Source organism: Staurois parvus, unplaced genomic scaffold (genome assembly GCF_062004578.1).
Source record: "Staurois parvus isolate SC_StPar_1 unplaced genomic scaffold, SC_StPar_1.0 ptg000147l, whole genome shotgun sequence".
Taxonomy (NCBI): domain Eukaryota; kingdom Metazoa; phylum Chordata; class Amphibia; order Anura; family Ranidae; genus Staurois; species Staurois parvus.
Window position 1 is genome coordinate 26,923,733 of NW_028317943.1, and position 26,921 is coordinate 26,950,653.

The window sequence follows — 26,921 nt, forward strand, 5'->3', positions numbered from 1 at the left end:
GAAGGCAAACAGTTTGATAGGTCACTCGCATTGTCTCGAATACATAGGAGAACAGAAAAGTAGATCTTGTGAACCGTACAGTGTATAATTTCATAATTCATATCTAATCAATCCTCAGACGTGTCTGCATAATAATCTACCCGCGGGTGGAATGTCACTTGTGCAGCTGGAAAGTTATGGGCCAAAATATGAGTTAAGGGAGATTTTGGCTCTAGTTGAGGTATCCACCCATACCTCCACGCCCTAAGCGGGGTATTGGTCCTTGACTTTAGAGACACCCCCTGCTGGGGACTTCAAAATAGGCTGTCAGGCCTAAGTGTGTGAGTTGCTCTGAAACTATCTGCTAACCCAGGACTTTGGCAATTACCTTAACCCTTTCACCTCTCTCTTGATATCTCTTTGCTGTGCTGTTGGCTGATATATATATATATATATATATATATATATCTTAGTTACATCTTTTTCTGTAAATATTTTTATTGCACCCGTTTGACCTTTTAGTAATAAATCTTTCCTTCTGAAAGTGTTGAACTGGTTCTATAGCGCTTTATTGCATTTTACGAATTCCTGCCTCTAAAGAGAACGCTACTGTGTTTAACTCTCTGCATAATCGGCCTGCGGTGACCGTATTATGCAGACGATTATCTCAACCATTATACTGTTTTAGTTGATATTGCCGAGTTTCCTCTTTCTCTGTACAAAAAGGAGGTGGTGGCAGTGTGAAGGGTTAATTGCGTAATTAAACAATTGCTCAGGCTGCCGGTACATCAATTGTGGTCCAATTAGCTGGAAAATTGTTGTGCAGGGTGCAGCTGGGTGTGGCATTGTTACGCACGTGACATCGCAGTTTTAGATCAGCTAGTCCTTCGGTCACGAGTTTGGTGAGACGGACTGGGGTCTGATGCTGCGATCGTGACAACTTGTATTTTTATCTTTATCAGTAGGAAATAATTCCTTACAAATGATTGCATATATGTTACAGCATCAAGCTTTGTTGTTTCATATTTTGGCAAACTTCACTAATCATGCTTCAAGTGGAGATATTCAAAATCACCTGAAGAATAATACTGCAGGTTATCTACATTAGTTGTAAATCAAAGATCCAGTCAAAAAAGACAGGTCGACATATCTCAAAATAGGTGTTTTTGTTTGAAAGTGTCAAACATATCTGCACTAATTATTTTCCCAAATTCATGTAAAACTGCAACAATTAGTGAAGCTACAGACAAGAGTAAACCATCAACCCTTTATTTCTGTTAGGAATATTTATATTTTACAATTAATTCCCTATAAACTGCTGCTTGAGACAGCTGCCCAACTGAAGGCCACACAATGTCCCTCAGGATTTGCAGCTCTAATTCCATATTGTGGAGAGATCTGACGGTGGAACCTACCATCTGGCCCAGCTCTAACGCTGCTTATCTATCTGACAATAAAGAATCAGCCAATTACACAAGGCTGTGGGCACTTTATGTAAGCTTCACTATATTATTTCAAAATTTTAGATGTAAGCTCCACTGAGCAGGGCTCAAACCTTCTGTTTCAGTGCAAGACCTTGAGTGCTCATTATATACGCACATGCCATGTTATATGTTATGATATAGGGAGAAAATAGACACTTTTTTTTTTTGTAACAGGTGCTCTTAAAGCCTTGTCAAATGTAAAAGCTTTTTATTTGAAGTGCTTTAACCTAAACTTGCTTTCCACATCTGGCCTATATAAGTAATACTTAAACATACATTGGGGTTGATTTACTAAAACTGGAGAGTGCAAAATCTGGTGCAGCTGTGCACAGAAACCAATCAGCTTCCAGTTTTTTTTGTCAAAGCTTAACTGAACAAGCTGAAGTTAGAAGCTGATCGGCTACCATGCACAGCTGCTCCAGCTTTAGTAAATCAACCCCAATGTATCATTGATGGTGTTTTTTATTTGGATTACCAATCACTATGTAATAGTTGTTTAGCTTTTGTCACTCCATATTGGTTGAAAAATAGACAATCTAAAAGGCAATCCTCCAGGCTGCAGTATCTGCTAAAGAATCCTCAATAGCATAATGCTAACTCTTAGGTTGTCTATTTCCATGTAGAAATGAAACTGTGTGTAATAAGGACCTGTGTAGACAGGTGTTTTAGGGGCATATTTTAGTGGTTTGAGAGTGAAGCTTAAAATGTTGCTATAATTCTAAAACCAACTTTATTGGATGAGACATGTTCTTTCAGAAGTTTAATGTATGTATGTGAAAGGTAATTTCGCATACATAGGGCTATGTGGTCTAAGGGAACCCAATCCTAAACCACAAAGGCTAAAAGATAATTTGTTCAATCCACCTAGCAATTGTAGATTGAGAAGCAGGGACTGCCCTGTAGGAACCGTCAGGAAGTACAAATAAGGAATCTGATGGCTGAAAAGAGGCTGAAGACAAGAAATAGACTGCCAAAGCATGTACCATGTCAAAAAAGTAGAGAGAAATTCCATTGGGATGTTTCAGAGTAGGACATAAGGAGGGAAGGACAATATCCTGGTTGAAGTGACATTAATAAACCCCTTTATATTGTAAAGAGCCTTAAGCCTCTCTTCTCTCTAAGGCCACTAAGAGACCCTTTCGCTTTGACATGATAGCAAAAAGAAAAGCTACCTTGCAAGTGAGGTCAGAAAAAGCAATATTCCTAAAGGGTGGCCTCTGAAGGGTCAAAAGTAGCAGGTTAAGGTCCCCGAGAGACACATGGGAATGTACATGGGGAAAAAAGATACAGAATACCCTGCTCAGAGGCCTAACTAAACTAAAATATAAGCCAATGGTCTCCGAAACAGAATTGCCAGGGTTGCTTTATGCCCCTTGTTGGGAATCAAGGCCGGACTAGAGAAAGGGCACATGCACCCCACGTTGGCATTCCAGATGCTGACAGACTTTGAGAGAATTCTTCTAGGCTTAAAAAGTGTGGGGATGATCTAATCAGTGAGTTTCTTGTCCCTTAGGACCTGGGCTTCAACAGCCATGCTGTTGAAACAAACAGCCCAAGAGACAGGGTAGTACACCAGTCCTTGGGACAGAATGACTAGATAATTCAGAAGAACACAGAGTCTGCCAGGAGCCAAATACCACATTTTCCCAGGCAAGTCCAGTGCTATGAATATAACCAGAAGCTAGGGGTTAGCTATAGACATGGGAAAAGCGTAGATCAGGTTCAACTGATCCCATGGAGTCACCAGAGGATCCACTGCAAAGGCCTCACTTCCGGCATCCTTTGAAGCAAAGGACTTGAAACATCCACTCCAGGGCTGCAACACAGCATGTAAAGTGTTACAGCCACTCTGCACCGGCATTCCCATTCTAAGTCCATGACAAAATATTTAAAGTTCCACAGTTCACACTCCACTAGAGCCACTCTGCACCAGAGCATCAGTACACTTGGTCAGATAAGGGTGCAAACCCTAAGCAGCTTACTGCAGTAGATATTTTCCAGTTTAGGCAGAATAATGGGGACTAGCCCTGTCCTGGCTTCCCCCTTCATGGTGGGTATATCCCCAAAATGGGGAAAGGGTTCCACCGCATAAAGACCACGGCCCTGGACCTCTATAGCATCCTACAGTTAATGTAGTATGATGCATCACATGCTAAGGTGAGTGCTCATGCAGGATCCAGTGCCTTGCATCTTCTAGGTGAGGTCTGTGTACAGTCCCCGAAGGCTCAATCGAGGAGTCAACTAATGTGGAAATCTGCCAAAAAAAAGAGCCACAGTGGCTATGGTACAGCTAGGAACCTAATAAGATTGACAATTGACTCTTGAGACTAAAAAACAAAACCTTACATAAAGAGGTAAGCTTCTCTCAGTAAACAGAAGACATCCATCACTTATGGACACGAATGATTGCTGGGAATGGAAGGGGTTATACAGGAGGTGCCCCTGCAGATTTTTTTTACCAGTGTCCAAACACTTGAATGTAGCTGCATACAACCCATGATTAGGATTAAGATACTGTGTCCTGTACGGTACGATTAAGAAAGTGTGTGTTCTTCTAGCAGCAGCATAGTGGACCCTTACTTTCTGTGTGGAAGCACTTGTCTTATTGCAGAAATTTTTGAAGAGATCTCCACTTCCTCAAAAAAGGGTGCCATTATGCAGTATTCTGGCAAATGACAGGCTTTTTTAATCAGGTTGTGGCTAATTTTTATAGGAAAACTGCAAAACTCTGTACACCTTTTTTTTTGATGCACCTGGAATGTATTTAGCTACTTGTAACTGAAAGCTCAATTTGGCTTGAAAGCCTGCCAAGCACTGGAAAATTGGTTGTTCGAAAAAACAGAAAAAGAGTTAGGCCCCTTTTGCACAGGCAGACTCCACCAAGCAGATCTACCTGCTCAGCGGGGAAGGTGTCCACTGATTCCCGCTGAGCAGGCAGATGACAGTTCTGTGTCCGCTCTTGTGCAGAGCGGACACAGACTGCTGCTCTCTATGGGGCAGTCAGATGTAAATGACCGCCTGTCCATTTACATCTGACTGTCATCTGATGCGCTAGATGGATAGGAAGCAGATCCTCCATCTGTCTGTTTTTAGCGGATTGGATGCAGGCAGGTGTAAACAGACATGTCCGCTTGCATCCGCCTCCTCACAAAGAACAATGGATGGTCTGATCAGGTCCGCCTGAAGAATGGACAGGCAGACTTGATTGGTCCACCCCTGCGAAAGGGGCCTTAAGATTTGATTGTTATGTAGATAATCAACACTTATTTCTTCCTGACTTGAAAGGCAAATATTGAATCTTCTGTTGTATTGGCTAGATGAACTGTAAGGAAGCAGAGAGTCCATTTAGGTATAAATACTTGAACACTTGCAATGCAACATTATGACAGATGAGATTTTTCTCCATTCTACATAACTTGGACATCCTTTCTTTCAACTACAAATAAAGTATATTGACATATCTAGGCTACCAATTAATGCAGAGAATCAGCAATGACGGCAGGAAAATGCAAACCAGAAGAATCCACTGCTCTAACCTGTAGTCTATTTTACTAATCAATCTTCCTTTTCATTCCCTTGAGAAAAAATGCATGCATAATGAACTAAAAAGGAAAAGCAGACAGGAGATGGATGCTTTCTTTTGCATGAGATAACTTCTTATTTAACCTAAATGACTGTATGAAAGGTTGCTGTACCTAGGTGCATTTATCATGTATACTAATGGCTGATCCTCTATATCAAATCATTTGGCTATATCAACTATTTTATTAAAATGAAAAGACAAAACTTTGTACCATGTCAATACCCAATGAAAAATTCTGACATGATCATGGTTTTTTTTTTTAAAAGTTAAATATACCATCCTAGAATGCAAAATGATGCCATGTTGTATGGCCTGACAGTGATGTTCTAACCAAATTTTCATTGCTGACCGAAATTATTTGCCTTAGGTATTAAAAGAGAAGTATAGGATATTTTTTCCCCTAATTATACAGTGCCTTGAAAAAGTATTCATACCTCTTGATGTTTTCCACATTTTTTCATGTTAAAACCAAAAACCTAAATTTTATGTGATAGACCAACACAAAGTGGTACATAATTGTGAAATGGAAGGAAAAAAATAAATGATTTTCAACATTTTTTACAAATATCTGAAAACTGTGGCGTGCATTTGTATTCAGCCCCCTGAGTCAGTATTTTGTAGAACCACCTTTCACTGCAATTACAGCTGCAAGTCTTTTTGGGGATGTCTCTACCAGCTTTGCACATCTAGAGAGTGAAATTTTTGCCCATTCTTCTTTGCAAAATAACTCAAACTCTGTCAGATTGGACAGAGTGCATCTGTGAACAGCAATCTTCAAGTCTTGCCACAGATTCTCAATTGGATTTGGGTCTGGACTTTGATTGGGCCATTCTAACACATGAATATGCTTTTATCTAAACCATTCCATTGTAGCTCTGTATGTTTAGGGTCGTTGTCCTGCTGGAAGTTGAATCTCCAACCCAGTCTCAAGTCTTTTGCAGACTCTAACAGGTTTTCTTCTAAGATTGCCCTGTATTTGGCTCCATCTATTTTCCCATCAACTATGATCAGCTTCCATGTCCCTGCTGAAGAAAAGCATCCTCACAACATGATGCTGCCACCACCATGTTTCATGGTGGGGATGGTGTGTTCAGGGTAACGTGCAATGTTATTTTCCTCCACACATAAGTGGTTTGCTTTTCGGCCAAAAAGTTAAATGTTGGTCTTATCTGACCAGAGAACCTTCTTCCACATGTTTACTGTGTCCCCCACAATGGCTTCTCGCAAACAGGACTTCTTATGGATTTTTTTCAACAATAGCTTTTTTCATGCCACTCTTCCATAAAGGCTAGATTTGTGGAGTGCACGACTAATAGTTGTCTGTGCACAGATTCTCCTACCTAAGCTGTGGATCTCTGCAGCTCCTCCTTTAGAGTTACCATGGGCTTCTTGGCTGCTTCTCTGATTAATGCTCTTCTTGCCTGGCCTGTCAGTTTAGGTGGATGGCCATGTCTTGGTAGGTTTGCAGTTGTGCCATACTCTTTCCATTTTCAGATGATAAATTGACAGTGCTCCATGAGATATTCTAAGCTTGGGATATTTTTTTTATAATCTAAACCTGCTTTAAACTTCCCCACAACTTTATCTTTGACCAGATACACTTTGACCTGGTGTGTTCTTTGGCCTTCATGATGCTGTTTGTTCACTAATGTTCTCTAGCACACACAGGTGTTCTCTTAATTAGGTGACTTCTGAAGGCAATTGTCTAAAATTGTCCCTACCAACATGGCTACTTAACTGGGAGCCTCTGCTATAAGACCAGTCTAATTCAGGGACTCCATTAAATATACTGTAAATGTAGAATGTCAAATTGGTAACAATTGGGATTCTGTTAAATTTGAACTTTGAAAACTTAGAAAGTATATATGTAAATTTGGTTATATTTTGTAATAAAAATACATGATGGTTTTACAAATGGTGTTGCACTATAGCACGTCATAGATTGGATAGTATCAAATGAAATTGGCCCTATGTTGCATTTATGCAATAACTATTACAGTGCAGACTAGTTAGCAAAGGTGCAATGGGGCATGTTAAAATTATTCACATTGGATAATTAGCCACTACACAAAGTGCTGCTCTTTATACAGACCATGTGACGGCATAACTAACCACTGGTTAAGGTACTATTTATGAACCACATGAAGAGTATGTTCACAAAGCATTCCCTCAAATTTAGGTCCCACTGTCAGAAAGGTACACAGCAACATACTTATGGCAAGAAAGAAAACAAATCCCTTTTCATTATTGTAATGGATTACATTTTTTTTATACGATTAGTTCACCAATAGCCACCTCCACTTGTCATTGCTGGATCTCAATCTTCATTAAATGAACCCCAACAGAACCACTTATTGATGTCCTAGATTGAGGTAGCAATTCCATAGGATATGGAAGGTTTAATCTTGACAGTTATCTTACTAAGTGTGGCTAAGAACACATCTAATATGGGTCTAAAGAAAGTGGGAGATATATAGTTCAATGGTCCTTTCATACCAACACATAGCATTTAGAACCTAAATGAAAATCAACAAGCATTCTTAGCTTTTTTTTGTGCTTTAGGCCTAGTTTACAGCGGCATTGAAAGCAGGCGTTTGAGGGGCATTTTTAACGCTCCTCAAATTCCTATGTAAATGATACTATGGACAGCACACAGTGCTGTTCACATTATCAAAACATGGAGCATTGGGTTTGCGTCACTTAAAAATTGAAGCCTCACGTCAAGTCTGGAGCAGTTTGAAGCCTTTCAAGACCTCCCATTCAAGTCTATGACGACGCTCCACAAACACGCTGGCAGGAGTTTGCAGTATGGTTGCGACGTGTTAATAACATTACAGATTGTTATAGGTGTTTATGGTGCAGTTTTAACGCTTGAAAACGCCTATAAAACACCTCAAAACTGTTCATAGGGCGTTTTGGGAGTGTTTTTAACTCCATACTGAAGCTCAATGCCTGTCTAATGCTCATACTATTGTTATGGGAGTGTTTTTTAAGAGTTAGAAATGTATGCAAGTGTGAACAAGCCCTTAGTGCTTCAATAGCATTCTTTAGGAAACAGACTTAAAATAGAGCTAAGCATGGAAAGGGAAGGTCTCTTGAAAATGTTAATGCCTTGCAGTATTCCATTTTTTTAAATTCAGCTTTCACTGCAACATGCTATTGCTGCCCTGCAGAATATCAGTTATGAGAAACAGGAGTAAAGAGAAATAAAAATTACCAAAATGGTTTAGAATTATTAAACATCTGGTTAAATACATAAAGTGGGCCTTCATGATTTGGCTGTTACAGATCTATGACACTTTTGGGCATATAATCATAAACAATTCACTTTGCAAATGTCTCATTCACACAAATGTAACAAATAATACCTGTAATGTTTGTAGCATGTGTATTGACAGTTTCTAGTTGTTGCCTTTTTCTGGGCCAATTCCCTAAAATTTGATCATAGCTGGAAATAGCACTAAGAACATTCAAAAGTTAAAGACTATGTACACTGAAAATGTTATATTCCTGATATGAGCCTGTTGTACCATGTACTTGTGTTAAAAAGTATCCTGTTCTCTTTGTATTGCTTTCTTTGTATAAAATAGCCAGTGTTCCTGCCAACCTCTCTGCTTTCTGATTTAAAAAAAAAAAAAAAATACTGACCACACTAGGTATGAAAGCAGAATGTGGTCAGTTTGCCCCCTCCCTCTGCCCGCACAGCCATTCACTAGGAAGATCAGTGCACTGCTGTTTCTCCTCCCCTAACCCCTAATGCAGCTGAGAACAGAGGGTATGTGGTAATTTATAAAAAAAGGGGAAAAAAGGTGTTTAGAATACTTTTATGTGTATACACAAATGTTTTGCCTTTGATTTTTGTTGTAAACTGAAAGGGTTGTTTTACAAGGTGAAGGTTTACATATTCTTTGAAGAGCATTCACCAAGAGAAAATAGCCTAACATTTTAGGCCAAGAACATTTAACTATTAGAGTGAAAAGAACATTCACTAAAATAGCCTAACATTAGGCTAGAGGATCCCTGGTTTTGGCAAAAACCAGAGGTAGTTTATTGTTGAATCTGGAGGCTAGGATGTCCCCATCTGGAATTCTCCATTTTTGGCATATCAGATTAAAGACATCTGGATGAAGAGCTGATTCTCCTTGATCCAGAGGGTGGGAGCCTGAGGTAATCCTTTTTTTTTCTTAGTTGTCTACTCCTGCGACATGGACAGCAGGGATTGCTGAAAAGGGATTTTCTGTCTATGAGATTATCTGCATCTTTCAAGACACCCAGACTTCCTGATAGATGTAGGCCACAGCCATGGTATTGTCTGACTGCACACTCATTGGGTGCCTTTCATAAGGGGGGACAGTACTGCAGGGTCAATTAGACTGCTCTGAGCTCCCAGGTACTGGTAGGGAGCCTAGTATCCTCCAGTGACCATGTTCTTTATACTCTTATGGGTTGGAACACTCCTCCTGAAAGAGTTGAGTCTTGTGAAAGCTTTCCAGTGATAGGGTAGGAAGGACCATTGTTGGGGCTTAGGTGGTGATACACCAAGATAAGGAATTCTGAGCTTGGCTGGACAGGAGCAAGGGTAGATCGAAAGGAGGAGTCTGCTTTTTCCAGGTCACCAAGATGTTGAGTAGGAGAGTTCTTGAATGTAATCAGGTGACTGGTACTGCCTTAAAGGAAGCTTCCTTTAGGCCTGAAATGTTCATGGAAAATATCATTGTGGGATGTCTTTTGAATTTCAATTCTCAAACATATGTACTTTCTTTTAAAAAAATAAATAAATAATTAAAGACTTTTGCTTAAAAAAAGTGAAAAAGTGTCCAGAACCAGACCCAAGTATTTCAGGTGAGGAGAAGGCTGAAGAGTAGATCTGTTGAAACTGATTACCCAGCTAAAGGCCAGGAGAATATAAATTACCATGTTCAAATTTTCTGATAGCTGGAGATGAAACCTTCAGAGGACGGTTGTCTAGATTGCCTTTTTCTATCAGGGTGCCAAATTTGTCAGGGGTGCTGCGGCATCCTGGTTGAGAAATAGCTCTGCACATTACTGTCAGCGCTCACTCTGCCAACATACAGTTTGGTGCTCCACCGGTCTCAGCCCTGTATAGTATACAGCACCAAGCTTGGCAGAGCTCTGAACTGTCAGCAGAGTGAGAACCAACAGTAATGTGCAGAGCCCTGGATGGGGGAGACTTCCTCCTGAGTGCTGACCTGCCTCCCTATACAGTGCAGTACTGTGTAAATAAACCATTTACCCAGCAATGTAGGTGCCAAAAGTTAGCTGAATGAAAGTCTAAGTCAGCAAAGTGAGGTGTATCAGCGAGGTGTGTGTATGTAAGCATTTACTGTATGTATGTGTAAATGTGTGTATATGTGTAAGTTACTGATCCTGACCCCTACTCTGTAGAACCAGAACTGCTTTTCTAAGCTAGTATGACTGCTTTTTTAAAGGCTTATTCACACTAGCGGCAAGGACTTATCCTCCTCTGAAATATGATCCACGCTAGGACCGCTTTTCTGAGGCATTTGGCAGACGACGAGGATGTGATATGTTGCCTTTTTAGCGCCTACTTTAACGCTCTAAATTCTATTAATGTAGCAGCAATATACTGCATCTAATGCACAGTTGCGGAACAGTTGCAACCTGGCCTCAGTCACCTGAATAGTTTGCATTTCAGCCAAAAAGCATCCTGGCCACACCATGTGTACAACCCTGGCCACTGCCTCTGCAGCTAAAGGGGGAATAGTTGGGGGGTGGTAAAAAGGAAACTCAACTGCATGGCTATTCCATTCTTCAACCACATGTGTGAATGAGCCCTTAGACTGGGGTGCCTGAAGACTGGAAATACTTTTAAGGGACCCCGTGACTAAAAAAGATTGAGAAACACTGGTCTAGATAGCTTGTAACATGGATGTCTTGAGTGTTTTGAGAAGGGCAAACAGAGGTGCTAAGACCATTGTGAACACTGTGAGAGTAGCGGATAGGCCAATGGGCAGTGTGCCAAACAGGAAGTGATTGTCTGCCACTGAAAAGCGCAGAAATCGTTGATTAAGTGGGTAAATGGGAACATGAAGACAGAGGGGCAAATACAGACCTTGCAGTTTTCATGCAAACGTTTGAAATTTGAAATAATCTGTTGAGGGACTTTAGTCCAGAATGGGAAGAGTACCCACAATGGGATTTGATACCATAAACAGGTTTGAGTAGAACCATTTGAACCTATCTTGTGGCAGTACTGGCAAAACAATTTCCTTGGAAAAGGAAATTTCATTTGTGTACAGTGTTGCATGACCGCGCAATTGGCATGGCTTAAGTAGTGCAGTGCTGAATAGCAAAAATGCCCTAATTATGAAGGAGGTACAACCTTCCTAAGCTCAAGTGGTTAAACAGTTTGTCTCAACCCTCTGACACTTTTGCTGGACAGTCTAATTGGAAGTTGAAAAATAACAGACTTCCTGGCAAGATTAACAGGTGAAAATAAAGAAAGAAAAGCCTAAAAAGGAAAACAAATGTGACCACCACAGCTAGGAACTGGCAATCTGCAATATATTACATATTTGTTTTTGGATTTTATACGGTTTTGGATTTAATTAAAAGTGCAGTCATCCATACAAGCCAGCAGAACTCATTTACTTGAAATCAGACCAGTCTAAGATGAATTCTGATTGGTAGCTGTAGATACTGAAGTTTCCTCCTTATAATGTTTAATGGAATAGCATGCAAACGTCAGCACATAGACCTACAGAAAATCACAATTTGCTAACTTGTCAAGTAAACACAAGCTTTCATAAGACAAATATATAAAAGTACTCCTACAGTATCGGTGTTATGATATTCTGTAGACATTGTTCAGTGCACAGCAAAAGAATGCCACAGTTAGGTAGTGTGACCAACACTCCCATACTGGAAGGCTGTAGCATCACAGCAATTCACTATCAGCCATTGCTGACATGGGAATAGGTAACTAGGTCACATTCCACACTTCCCTGCACATGCCTATGTGCTGAATACAGTCTCTTGGGGCAATAAGCTACAACATCATTTTGTTATTCCTGTCTTCAAATATATTTTCTTACAAGACTGAAATCCTGACAAACTTATTAGCTTCATAGCACAAGTCCAGAACTGCAAACACTGGTGACTAGTAAAACAAAAAAGTTGTGTTAGTCTGTTTGGGTCCTTGAGTATATCTAACATGAATAACATAAAAGATCGCATAACAAACATTTTGATTTTGAACTGCAAAGTACTGATATCCTTTCGACAAAAAAAAAAAATGAATTGGAGAAATACTAATATCCACCGCTTCAAAATGTTCCATGGCAAAATATTTTTCTTGTAAGTAAAATCCAATTGGATATCAAATTTTTCCTTTATGAAACTTTTCAACTTGTATACTTTAACAGAACAATATTCCAGCTATCTTTACCATAGAACAGCTACTAAGGGTCACCTTGGAGTTCTATGGCTTGTATAAATGCACTCAATGGAGTAGCAGATATTTCCAGGAGAAAGCACTAACAGCACCAAATGGATTTGCTTGACTGCACTTAAAAAATAATTAAACAAAGAAAGCATATATGTGCCCATTATTTTCACTACAAGCTCCATATTCTCAGGACATTTTGGTCAAAGGTTGGTGAATGCTACGATAATGCGTTTCTCATAGTGGGTACACAACTGCGGTAATATATATTCTAATTAAGAGTAATGTTCTTTCACGTGCTACAAAAACATCTTCATATGTAAAAAACATTCTCAATTATGGAATAGGATATTGTATTTATGTTGAAAATGGGCTTAATAAGAGTTCAAAAATTTACCTTTTAAGAACAGATGCCAGAATATTAAAGAAATAATCCACAAAATAATTCTTATGAGAGCATTCTTATTGCTATAAATGTTAATGCATGCTACTCACAGCTAGTATGAACTTAAATGATTAAAATGTGCTCAGCAAAAAAGAAGAAAAAAAAAAAAACCTTCCTTAGCTCTAATGTACAGATTCTAATATAATTTTACATGTTATCAGACTAGAAGCAGCACGAATGACAACCATACATTTGTACCAATATCTTGTTTGCATATAAAAAAAATAAGTGAAGGGTAAAATTTTTGGGACTTTAGCTAAATCCTTGACTAAAAAGACTAATAACTCACTAAAGTTGGGCATACACATTTTTTTTTTCTTTTAGCAGAAACAAGGTGAATGGAGAAATCTTCCCCACCCCAACCAGACATCAGCACCCACCAATGTCAAAATACACTGATCAGAATCTGATGGATGGAACATTTTACAACATTTCCCTCTGACAGAAGCTGATTAAACAAGTGGAGGGTGGGGGGAGGGGCTCACACACATATTAAAATTTGTCAGGTCCCTGCTGGACCAGCTGAATTTTGATCAGTGTATGGCCAGCTTAAGACTTCTTGGAGTTTCAAACTGTAAGCTTCCTGTGCTCTCACCTCTGTACCTACCCAGTCAAACATAACACACAGCCTGTGAGCAATCAGTAAGAGCTGTGAAGTGATACGAGTATCACTATTACTGAAGAGTGTTAAAGCCCAGTTGAACATTCAGTTTAAATTCCCAATTCCCAACCAGGCCATAGTCAAAAGATGTCCACAGTTGGAAATGGAATACCAGGGTTATGGCTACAGCAATGTGCCATAACCCTGGTATTGTTATTTTTCAGCCGGCGATTCCCTTTCTGATAAAAAGTTATCCTTGTAGCGGATTTGCCGCTGGATCACTTTTAGAAGCAGTGGGAGGGGTTCCCCCCCCCGCCACTTTCCAACAATTGCGGAGGCTGGGCATAGAGATGAGTGAAGGAAAGATGGCCTGCACACATCTCTATGGCCTAAGACAACTGTAGCAATGTCATTACATCACTTTCGATTCCAGCCCAGTATAAACGATTTTTTAATATTTTTTTTTAATTATTAGATCAATGCTTTTTTCTTAAACTAATGCTTTACATTGTAGAGGAGAGATGTGGGATCTTGTTGACCCCAGATCTCTCCATAAAGAGGTTCTGTCACTGCTTATTTCTATCACAAGGGATGTTTACATTCCTTGTGATAGGAATAAAAGTGATCAAATTTTTTTTTAAAAGGGACAGTGTAAAAATAAAAATAATGTAATAAAAAAAAAAAATGTAAAAAATGTAAAGCACTCCATGCTCGTGTGCAGTGGTGAACACATACAGTCCCACCCACATACAGGTGCATCTCAAACTAGAATATCATCAAAAAGTTAATTTATTTCAGTAATTCAATTCAAAAAGTGAAACGCATATGTTATTTAGATTCATTACACAGAGTGATATATTCAAGAATTTATCTCTTAATTTTGATGATTATGGCTTACAGCTAGTGAAAACCCAGAAATCAGTACCTTAAAAATTAGATTATATAAAAACAATTAAAAAAAAATATTTTTAATACAGAAATGCTGGCTTACTGAAAAGTATGTCCATGCACAGTATAGTATGCACTCAATACTTGGTCGAGGCTCCTTTTGCATGAACTACTGCATCAATGTGGTGTGGCATGGAGGCGATCAGCCTGTGGCACTGCTGAGGTTGTATGGAAGCCCTGGTTGCTTTGATAGCGGCCTTCAGGTCATCTGCATTGTTGGTTCTGGTGTGTCATCTTCCTCTTGACAATATCCCACAGATTCTCTATGGGGTTTAGGTCAGGTGAGTTTGATGGCCAATCAAGCATAGTGATACCATAATCATTAAACCAAGTATTGGTACTTTTGCCAGTGTGGGCAGATGCCAAGTCCTGCTGGAAAAAGAAATGAGCATCTCCATAAACCTGGTCAGCAGAGGGAAGCATGAAGTGCTCTAGAATTTCCTGGGAGAGGGCTGCGCAGACATTGGACTTGATGAAACACAGTGGACCAACTCCAGCAGATGACATGGTTCCCCGGTTTCTTTGGCAATGACATTTTGTGACTTACCCTCCTTGTGGAGGGTGTCAATGACTGTCTTCTGGACAACTGTCAAGTCAGCAGTCTTCCCCATGATTGTGTAACCTACTGAACCAGACAGAGACCATTTAAAGATGAAGATAAGCTTTACAGGTATTTTCAGTTAGTTAGCTGATTAATAGTGTGACACCATGGGGTTTATTTACTAAAGCTGGTTCACTCAGAATCTGGTGCAGCTGTACATGGTAGCCAATCAGCTTCTAACCTCCTCTTGTTCAGTTAAGCTTTAGCAATAAAACCTCTAAGCTGATTGGCTTCTATGCACAAGTGGAAGAGATTCTGAGTGAACCAGCTTTAGTAAGTAAACCCCCATGAGCCTACAATATTGAACTTTTTCACAATACTTAAATTTTCTGAGATACAAAATTTTGGGTTTTCACTAGCTGTAAGCCATAATCATCAAAATTAAAAAAAGAAATGCTTTAAATATATCACTCTGCATGTAATGAATCTATATAATATAGGAGTTTCATTTTTTAAATTAAATTACTGAAATAAATTAACTTTTTGATTATATTCTAATTTATTGAGATGCACCTTTATGTAAATGGTGTTCAAACCACACATGAGTCAGAGCCTATGCTCTCCAATCAGAGAGGAGTATGAACTTTGCTGATTTCAGGGATATAGGTCTGACCCAGTAGAGTGTGTGTTGCACTTCTTGTAATAAAACCACTGCTTCCTACAAACAGCAAGGGTTTCACTCTGCAGGTGCTGGCAAATGACAGGCTTGTGCCTGCTTAAGCCCTGGTTCACGCAGATACGGTGCGGAATTCACAGTGTTTTCTGTGTGAATTCCACACCGCATCAGAATCGCACCCGGTTCATGCGAACCACTGCAGGTGTGTATGTTAACAACACCCCAAAAGTGGTCTGCAAAACGCGGTGCGATGTGCAGAATAGGATCGCATAGGTGTGAATACCCATGCAATCCGATTCTAGTACGGACCCGAAAAAGGATCCTACACCTTTTTGGTGCGGTGCGATCAGAGCCATACAAAATGTGTGGCTCCAATTGCGCCGCACACAAATCGCATGTGATTTGCACAGGAATGCGGTGTAGTTCCTGTGCGAATCACATGCGATATACCGCACCGCATAAATGTGTGCAAAAAAAAAAAAAACCCGCAAAACTGGCTCTGTCAGTAAAAGGGATAAGGGATAAACCCGACACTACCCTTTCCTGACGAGCACCCAATCGATCCTAATTACACTGCAAGGTCTCTCTCCTCCCTGCTAGTCCCCAGGTGCGGGGCTGGAGACAGGCAGGGAAGGGAGGAGATAAACAGCGCAATGTTAAAAAAAAATCAAACGTTTAAGAGCCCCTTTTGATTTTAAAAGTCCCCGACATTTCTAACAGCACCTCAGATTTAAATACAGTTTTGGTTAAAAAATTGTTTTTTTTTCTTTTTAAATCAGGACAAGTAGATTGTCATGAGGGACAAGTAGATTGGGACACTGATTTACTCCCTGAACAAGCAATTTTTAAAAAAATTTCCACACCCCTGCAAAATGTTACAAAAAAGAAAAAAAGTGAAAGTAAAAATTTTTAATTCCAAGGGCCTTACCAGCCCTATAGAAGTGGCTACAGAATGGTGTCACAAAAGCAATTTTCATAGGGAGGAAATAAGTGTTGGACCTGGATTATAATTCCTAGAGATGGCAGATCATCACTTCCTGAAGACGCCATCAGGTGAAACATACGTAGAAGCGTGGACCGTCACTTCCAGGTCCCTGTGATGTCACACCCGGCCCGTCAGATCAAGGCTTGGAACGAACGCCAGCTAGTGTAGGAGATGTGGTGACATCTCCATTAACAAATCTAGGCTGTATTAACTGGTGTCGGGATTTTTAGGCATCTTATCTTGTGAGTGATATTTTAATATATCTTGTTTGGTACCAAGGATTTTAAAAAATACTGCACTTAAATGTCTTTTATGGATATCTGTTGTTTCATTGAGCCCATTTGCTAGATATTGTTGATTGAAGGAAGTCTGGAGATCTCACAAGTGTAATAAAAGCGCCACACCCTTAATACTTTAAAGCAGCAATTCCACCTCAAAGAAACCAAATAAATTTCTTAGTGCTAGAACTTAAATCAAGGAATGCGCTAAAACCACAAACTATTCCTAATTTAGTGTAGAAACATTAGTGCAAAAGATATATATATCTATTATCAATTAATATCAAAAAATATCAAAATTATGTGCAAAACATAAGTAATTTAAATAATTAAATTTGTGAATATAAAAAAAAAACAAAAATGTCCAATTCTGAATTTCTTCAAATGTCCAAACAAATCCTTTTCAAATTCAGGTGCTCTCAAAGAAATTGTGCCAAAATCCACCACCAAAAGTAAAGTTGGGTAACTCACCAGAGCTCCATGCTGATCAATCTCTAGATCAGCAAAAAACGCTTTTTGCTCTGGGAGCAGATGCAATGAATCAACTTCTCAGGTGTGATGATCAATAGCTACACATTCATCCATAAGGTAGGTATCCACCACTCAATATAATGGTTCCAGGAGCATTATATCACTCTCTCTTTTTATATCTCTCCACCGAGGTCATGTTTGGGAATGAAAGAGAAAAAAATCATGGTGCAGCCAGTTTTTTTATAAAAGTATCCAACAATTTAATAAAGATTTACACTCACAAAAAGGGTGTCTTCACCGACACCAGTATAACAGCATAAAACAGCAAATGGTATAACAGTCTCCTGTTCCCCGTACACTCACTACAGCGCTCGTGACTTAATTTTCTCCACAAACGTCAGCATCCAGTAAGCCCTACTAGTTTCGTCATGAATGACTAGTTTCGTCATGAAAGACCGCCCCTTGAAGACGTCATTCATGACGAAACTAGTAGGGCTTACTGGATGCTGACGTTTGTGGAGAAAATTAAGTCACGAGCGCTGTAGTGAGTGTACGGGGAACAGGAGACTGTTATACCATTTGCTGTTTTATGCTGTTATACTGGTGTCGGTGAAGACACCCTTTTTGTGAGTGTAAATCTTTATTAAATTGTTGGATACTTTTATAAAAAAACTGGCTGCACCATGATTTTTCTCTTTCATTCCCAAACATGACCTCGGTGGAGAGATATAAAAAGAGAGAGTGATATAATGCTCCTGGAACCATTATATTGAGTGGTGGATACCTACCTTATGGATGAATGTGTAGCTATTGATCATCACACCTGAGAAGTTGATTCATTGCATCTGCTCCCAGAGCAAAAAGCGTTTTTTGCTGATCTAGAGATTGATCAGCATGGAGCTCTGGTGAGTTACCCAACTTTACTTTTGGTGGTGGATTTTGGCACAATTTCTTTGAGAGCACCTGAATTTGAAAAGGATTTGTTTGGACATTTGAAGAAATTCAGAATTGGACATTTTTGTTTTTTTTTTATATTCACAAATTTAATTACTTATGTTTTGCACATAATTTTGATATTTTTTGATATTAATTGATAATAGATATATATATCTTTTGCACTCATGTTTCTACACTAAATTAGGAATAGTTTGTGGTTTTAGCGCATTCCTTAATTTAAGTCTGGAGATCTACCCCATGAGAAGACAGGATGGTCAAACAGCGCTACGTCCTCCAAGCCTAACAGGGGATCAAAATTTTCTGGTGAGTGTGGAACTTAACTACTTAACACCACTGGTGAAGATCGCTTTGGAAAATAGACATCATCCAGCATCCTCGTATAAGTCTTTCATTGGTTCTTATGGTGTGGGGAAATGCATCTTAATGGATTCTTTTTTGATATTTTGTTTACAATATTATGTTAAGTAAGTGCCTCTCACTTAATATTTCTTGTACTGTCCAAATCTTATAGAATTTACCTCTGTAACATCTCCAAAATACGCCCCTTTTCAACCAATGAAACCGCCAACCAACTCATTCTCTCCCTTGTTATCTCTTGACTATTGCAATTCCCTCCTCATAGGCTTACCTCTCTCTGTGCAAGATTCAGTCTATCATGAAAGCTGCTGCACTGCCTGATACTTCTGCCTGCTAATCCTGCCACTGGCTTCTGCTTGTCCGATGAATAAAAAGCAAAATACTAACAACATACAAAGCCATTTACAACCCCGTACATCACCAATTCGGTCTTATTATATCACCCAAACCATCCTTCTTCACTTCTGCTTTCTAGTGTGTGTGTGTGTGTGTGTGTGTGTGTGTGTGTGTGTGTGTGTATGTATAGATATATATGCACTTCTCCATTCTTGCCAGATGTACTGTATGTTTAAATGAAATCAATATAAATGCACTAAAATGCACGTTAAGTGTGTGTCTAAATGTGCATCAACATAAGAAATGTGAATTTACACACAAGAATGTCCCTTTTATATACTTTTTTTGTTTAAGAAGAAGCAAAAAGGCTGGATATACCAAAGCATAGCATAGGTAATGCTACAAGTAAAAACATTTCAATTCCTTTACTAAGATGGGAAAACAATAAAGGTTTTATTGTTAAACATCTATTTTAATGCAATGCATTGCCTTAAAGGACTGCTATCATGAGAATGCTGCCATGCTACCATCTGTGTTAATAGTAAATCTAGCACTCAAAATAGGTGAACAATAATGTCGTAATAATGTGATTTTATGTGCACTATTTAGGAATAGGGCTGCTTCTTCAAATATATGCACCTGCTTATGGTGGAGAAACAGCTGTGGGACTTGAAGGTATGCAGTCCAGGCATTTCGGGCTAAAATAAGAAATATGTGAAACTTAACAAACAGGTCAGGTATGGCTGCCCACTTGTTTACTGGTCATATAGAGTAGATCCTGACATGAGACCAACAGTAACAGATAAGAAGTGGCCCACTATGTGGATGTGCAAAGTGCCCCAACACAACTTTTGTTCTTGTGCACAAAACCAAACAGGTAAGACAAGTTAGTACCCGTTTTCCTAATCGTACACTCCAAAACCAATATGCATCACTTTTGAGGACTGAAATATGTATAGGTAGACCACAGGAATAGTTATTTTCAATTCATTTGCATTTTAGGGTCTTTGTGACCCTAAGACGTAATATAAAGGCTACAGAAAGGTTAAGATCACACATATTTAAACTTGTGCTAAGAGATAGCACAAGGATGTTATGAAAATCAGAGAACAGTGTATAAAGGTTTGATCCACATACATATAGGCCTAAGAGTGGGGCAGCACAGTAGCTAAACGATTAGCACTTCTGCCGGGCAGTACTAGGGTCGCTGGTTTGAATCCCGACCACGGCACCACCTGCCTGGGCCAATTTACAAATGGCGTGGTTCATATCCTGCGAAACTGAAGTGATGAAATGTTTGTAGCTTCCTATTTCTTAGACTATATATATGATTGGCACCATGCTGGTCTCCAATCAGCTCTATGGTCAGCTGGCAGAAACACGGCTGCATTCTCAGGTTCCCCCGATGGCACGGGACTGCCCAAGAAAGAGGTGGAAGGCAGCGGGGGAGAGTGGGCATCATTTCCCGCTGCTTGTAAAAGCAATCCTACAGCTAATTAGCCACTAGGATTGCTTTTACATGAAAGTCGATCGCCGGCTGAAAAAAACGATACCAGGATGATGCCTGCAGTTATAGGCATCATCCTGGTATAACCATTCAAAGTCCAGTGATGTACCAGTATGTATCGCTGGTCCTTGTGGGTATAATATGTTTTTTTTTCTTTTGTATGCAGCCTGTGAGCTGAATGAAAAAAAGAGAAGAAATCTCTGCCAGCAAAAGTGTGTGGTATGACCACCATTAGAATATACTGCCCTGCATCCACCCACTTCTAATGGTGGGCACACCTTAGGTTGCACGGTGCCACCTGCGCAAATTCCAAGATTGCACAAATGTCTAAATAGTGGCATGCATGAATATAAATTGTCCACATATAAGTAGTACCCTAGATGGAAAAAGGATGATACCAAGTCCCAAACTATCTTGCCACTGCTCCCCATGTAGTCTGGGCATCCGGGGGGCTCCACGTGACTATCTTTTCCCTTGTAAATCCAAAACTTGTATGTATTGTCTGTTGTCCTCTCACAGGTCTTATACATCTTGACCCTATATCTGGCATGCTTTCTGGCGAGAAATTGTTTGAATGCAAGGAGGCCAAAAAAATTAATGAGGGACTCATTAATGCAGATTTTTTGCTGGGGAGTATAGATATCTGCAAATTTTTGGTTACGGTGATTTATGAGGGGCCGAATTTTGTGGAGCTAGTCAAATTCAGGGTCACCCCAAGGATTACAGAGTGTATTGTTGTTGAAATGCATAAAACACATTATACTCTCAGATCCATGCCTGGCCATGGCAGCAGAGAACACAGGCATATGATGAATCAGGTCTGTGGACCAATACAACCGCAATTCATTTTTTTCTTGCAATGCCCATGTTGAGGGTTAATCCCCCCAAAAAATTTAAATTCGAAAACCGTAATGGGTTTCCATACGAATGGTCTGTCAAGGTTTGAATTTGGGTTGGCAGCGATAAATTGTTGTGCATATAAATTGCTTTGATCCGCAATCAATGCATATAGATCTTCCGTGAAAAACAGATCCAAAATATCAAGGAGTAGTTAAATTTGCTGTTTCCATCTGAATTCTGGGTTGGGCAGTGAATGGGGGAAGTACGGGTGCTGCATAATTTGTGGGCTGCCAATCGGGATTTGCCAGCACATCTGGAAGGATACGAGGGGCTCTACGGGCCTGTGTGTGAATTCTTGGTGGTTGTGGGACAATACTTGTGTTCGCCAAAGCACCAGCTTATACTGGACTTATGGGACTCGCCACGTCACCATACTGCAGTGCTGGAATGTGAAAAACCAGGACGTACTAGGCTGCTGGTGCTCGCCAGTTCACCAAACGGTAGAGCAGCACTAGTACTGTCACTCTACTGCATATGAGAGTCATCAAAATTTACCAGCAAGTGTTAGCAGAGATCAGGCCTGATTCAGAGATCAGGCCTGATTCAGCGAACACTGTGGTTTTGTGTGCAATGTATCAAGTGACAGTGACCTTCTGACACTGCACTTTCTGGGGGAGAAGGGGGGGGGTTAAGCATAGGGGCTAAATGGAAGGTACCGAGGCTGATCCCATTAACGCTGTGCTTTTGGGGATACTATACTAATGTGAACACTGGTATAGTGCTGATCTGATCAAAGACATTGATCCTTTCAGACACTATACTAGGAATGGGGGTTTATTGTATATGAGCGTGTTCCTAGAAATCAAGGGGTTAAATGTGATTACTGGTGTATGGACGGGCAATCTGACATTATCTGGGAGGGGCGTGAAAACCACGGGAGCGCGAATTACGTATGTATACACACGTGATTTTGCGCACCCGTGCCACTCTGTAGCAGTATTTCTGCTATCAGGCGGTCAGGAAGCAGTTAAAAAAGCAGTTGGCGTTACGGCACTGCGTTACTTTAACTGACAATTGTGCATTCATGCAACGCTGTACCCAAATTAAATTTACGTCCCTTTTTCCCCACAAATTGAGCTTTCTTACTGTGGTATTTGATCGCCTGTGAAGGTTTAATTTTTTGCACTATAAAAAAAAAAACAAAAAAAAACAGCAATTTTGAGGAAAAAAAACAAACAATATTTTAGACTTTTTGCTATTAAACATGTCCAGTAAAAAAATGTAAAAAATCAAATTTCGCCATAAATTTAGGCCAAAATGTATTGTGCGACATGTCTTTGCTAAAAAAAAATCCTAATAATTGTAAATTAATTGGTTTACGTGAAAGTTATAGTGCTTACAAATGGCGGTATCGTTAGTGGAATTTTTTTTTTAATACTAATAATGGCGGCGATCAGTAACTTTTGGCGAAGATCAGCGACTTATAGTGGGAGTGCGGGACTGTGGCGGGCATTCTGACACTGGGGGGAACTGACTTGGTGTCACTGACATTCACAGTGACACCAATACAGTGATCAGTGCTAAAAAAAAGCACTGACACTGTACTAATGGCAATGGGCAGGAATGGGTTAACATGAGGGGCAATCAAAGGGTTAACTGTGCCATGGGAGTGTTTTACTAGGGGGCAGGGGGTGTGTGCTTCACTGTAAGCACACTGATTGGGATGGCTCTGCTCAGCCATCCCCAGCAGTGTGCCCAAACTGACAGGGAGGAGGGCAGTTGGTAGACAATGCAGCCCTCCTCCCTGTCGGTGATCGCTGGTAATCACTGGGCACCAGCGGGTAATCGCTGGCCAGGACCCAGTGACTGACACCCGGGGCCGCGAACGGCGGGTCCACCCTGTAGCAGTAAATTTACTGTGGGCGGTCTTTAAGCGGTTAAAAAGCACATAAAGCAATCCATACAACACCCTGTTTCTTGTTTGAATGTGAATATTTTGGGAAATAAAAGTATAGCAAGAAGCAGAAGATACCCAACTGTTCAAAGGGTAAGACTCATTTTCAGTAATTTGAAACATTCTAGTACACCTACAAATTGATGCGGTTCCTGACTACAGACATGTAGTAGTCGATCACCAGACTGACTGACAGAACCTAATATGTTAGCGGTCTTTACCCTGCAATGAATTACCAGCAGGAAAAGGAACAGAACACATTAAACTTTTTACCTTGTAGCATGGTGATTAGCAGACTGTACAGCTCACCAATTGGTTATTCAGGTAAATATATGCTATGCACTACTTAATGTTTTGAGACTGCAGTTCAGCTGCTGTATATTATTTAGGGAGTATGTAGAAAGCACCTCTCTGCAGCTGTATACTCAATTAAAAACAGTCTATAATAAGCTGCAACTTTAATCTTCTTCCGCTTTTTCACACTCATTAGAGCAGACAGATTTAAACCAAGAACAGTTATTTCTTTAAGTGCATCTAGCAGCAGTAGCTGTAAATATAAAAAAATCTTGCTTGCAATACCCTTGTAAAAGTTTCCCCCCACTGTAGACCTTAGAGAAGAACTCATCTACCATTTAGTTTTCTAGTAGTATGCTCACAGCAGGTTTATATTACTAGATAGTATAATTTAAAAGAAGTTTGTACCTGTGATGCTCTGTCTTCTGACTGCCAGGGAGCCATCTGGTGCCTTTGACTGGTTAGCAGACTTAGTATAAGGACCTTCATCTGGGGAAAGAAAAAAATCAAATATCAATCAACTCTTTAAGGTAGAGACCTTTCTGCTTCTGACACTGACATGTCAGAATTGACAACATGGACACATCACTTACAAACAGAAATAGTAAGAAAACATTATAGCGCAAAGAGCAACTTAATAAATGACTGCATTTACTTTGACACCAAACTCAGTAGACTTTTTATCAGCCAGTAAGTAATATACACTGCTTAACTCTCCATAAAACTATCTGCAAATAATACAAATGAATTATAATTAGGAGACAGACACAGAAAATAGAGTAAAAACACATTTCTAAGTCAGTGGCAGAAAATAATCTAATAAAAAGAATGCCTTGCCTATACCTGGAGATATTTACCTGGATGTAGAGGTGTGCAGATTTAAAAGACCCAAGTTACTTTATAAGGAGTCCACATCAAATATAAAGGCTAAAACCTTAAACTGGAATTCTATTCAACAGGCATGAGTGGAAGGTGTGCAAGTCTTAGGGCTCGTTCAAACTTGACTTTATTTCTAACTCTTGCCAAACGCCCCTATAGCGTTTGACAAGCCTTGGTGTTTGGGAAGCATTTTTAACGCTCCTCAAACACTCGCCAAACGCTCCATGCGCGGTTTTGAGGCAGTTGATAGGTGTTTGCCAAGCGTTAAAACCACACCACAAACGCCTATAATGAAGTTAAATGGTTATAATGCTTGGCAACCGCCTCGCAACAGCACCGCAAACGCCTGCCAGGTGTTTGCAGAGCGACAGCATAGACTTGAATGGGAGGCTTCAACTCCTTCTGACTTGACACGAGGAGTCAGTTTTGCCGCGACGCAATGCGACATGACGCTAACGCTTCAATGTGAACAGCACTGTGTGCTGCCATGTGCAGAATTTTCATAGGCGTTTGAGAAACATTAAAAACGCTTCCCAAACGCCTGTCTGACTCCTGCTGACAAATCTAGTGTGAACTGATCCTTATACTGTAAATGCATTCTTGATTCAGTGAAAGTAAAAATATCACTACATCTAGAGTTTTGCATCTAAGTTGTAACTGTTTGGTTAGGCTACTGGAGCTGGACTTATCACTGGCAACAGGATTGCCTAACAAAGAATACTCACCTGTTTCCGGAGTTGTTCCCTCGCAGGCTGGATGATCAAGGAGTTGAACCATTGCTAGGGAATGACATTCTGTAGCATTTCCTTAAACAGCACAGTGATGCCTCACTCACCTAGCCAGCAAGGAAGCAGCAATGTGAAAGTAAGGAAGTATTTTATCTGTATTTGTTAGCAATCCTGTAGCTGGCAAGTTGTGGCCTGCTACAGGATCGCAAGTGCAACATCAAAATCTAATACCAAAAGGAACCTTTTTTTCTAGTTCTAATTATACCATAGAAAACAAAAACATCTTAACGCATATGGATAGTGACATTCTTTAACATACCTCACAAAAGAAGAGGAGAGCATAACATGCCTCTTATTTAATGTGTATCTACATCCAAATATACTGTATATGTGAACCAGTGCAAAAATATACTTGTAATGTGAAAGTTTAATCTTTGTTCATAGCATTCCGGAGTTAAAATAAATGAAACCTGGTGAAACTGCCAACAAGGCGTATCCACAAGCACTTCCTTTCCTAAGAAGATAACATTTACTCTATCCAGATGAAACACTGTCCACTTTCATGTGAACTTCACAGATGGACTGCAAATAACAAGCAGTGCCAACACACAGTGCACTGGTATATTCTACCATAGTCATCACAGTAAAACGAATGTTTTGATATTGCTGGAGTGTGTGCATGTCACAGAAGTGCAGAGTCTATAGTCCTCCGCAGCTTTATAAACCTAAGGTAAGGCAATGGTACGGCCTTACCATAGATGTATCTTTGCTTAAAATAAAATAAATAATAAAAACAAAACAGATAAAGCCCCACACATTTATAAAGTATAGCGCCCCCCCCCCCCCCAAAAAAAACAAACAAAAAAAAAAAAAAGAGAAAAAGAGCAAAGCCCAGTTATGTGACCTGTTAAAGTCATAGGATGGATCTCCCCTCCAGCCATGAAAGTTTGCTTTAAAGCAATTTAATTTTTTAGACAAAAATATTGTATTTTTTTCAGAAAAAGTCCCAAATATCTGCTCAGTGAGGGATATGCAAAATAGGTAGGAATGGGAATGGAAGCAGCTATGTTTCATGGTACTTTTGTGTAACCTTTTCACCCCTTTTCTACTAATCATCATGATATAACTCAAATTTAATCTATATGCCTGCAGGTTCCATAATTCTTTTGGAACCCAAGAAACGGCCCCATATCCTATAAAAGCATCTATAGATGTGAGCAGGAAGTCAGATGTGTAAGGATAATCTAGTTGCCCTGAGACTTAAAGTGGAGTACCACCTGAAGAAAAAAAAAAAAAGTCAGCAGCTACAAAAACTATATAGCTGCTGACTTTTAAAATACAGCCACTTACCTGTCCCTCAGTCCAGTGGTGTCCTCACCACCAGTCTTCTCTCCCAAGCACCCGGCTCTGACAGCTTGCGGCTTCACAGCTGGGTGCCCACTGCGCATGCGCGAGAAGTGCTGCGCTTTGTGAATGGCTCCATAGTCTTCTGGGACCGGTCATGTGTCCCAGAAGACTACGGGGAGGGATGACTTCTACTTCCGATTGCCTAGGCAATTGCAGCGGAAGTGGGAGCGGGTACCTGTCAAATTCAGGTACCCCTCCCCCCTGCTCCCCAAAGGTGCCAACCCTTAATGGGGAGTGGGGGACAA

General features: G+C 40.0%; 1 protein-coding gene across 12 annotated transcripts in view; it reads right to left on the reverse strand.

The window, feature by feature from the left end:
* The window catches only part of GRIP1 (glutamate receptor interacting protein 1), an 892,229-nt gene that overhangs the window by 335,150 nt on the left and 530,158 nt on the right, over nt 1–26,921 (reverse strand). For all 12 annotated transcript variants that reach the window (XM_089674172.1, XM_089674168.1, XM_089674167.1 and 9 more), the window contains one exon: nt 24,071–24,151. In XM_089674172.1, the coding sequence (XP_089530298.1) occupies nt 24,071–24,151 (81 nt within the window). The remainder of the gene's footprint in view (nt 1–24,070; nt 24,152–26,921) is intronic.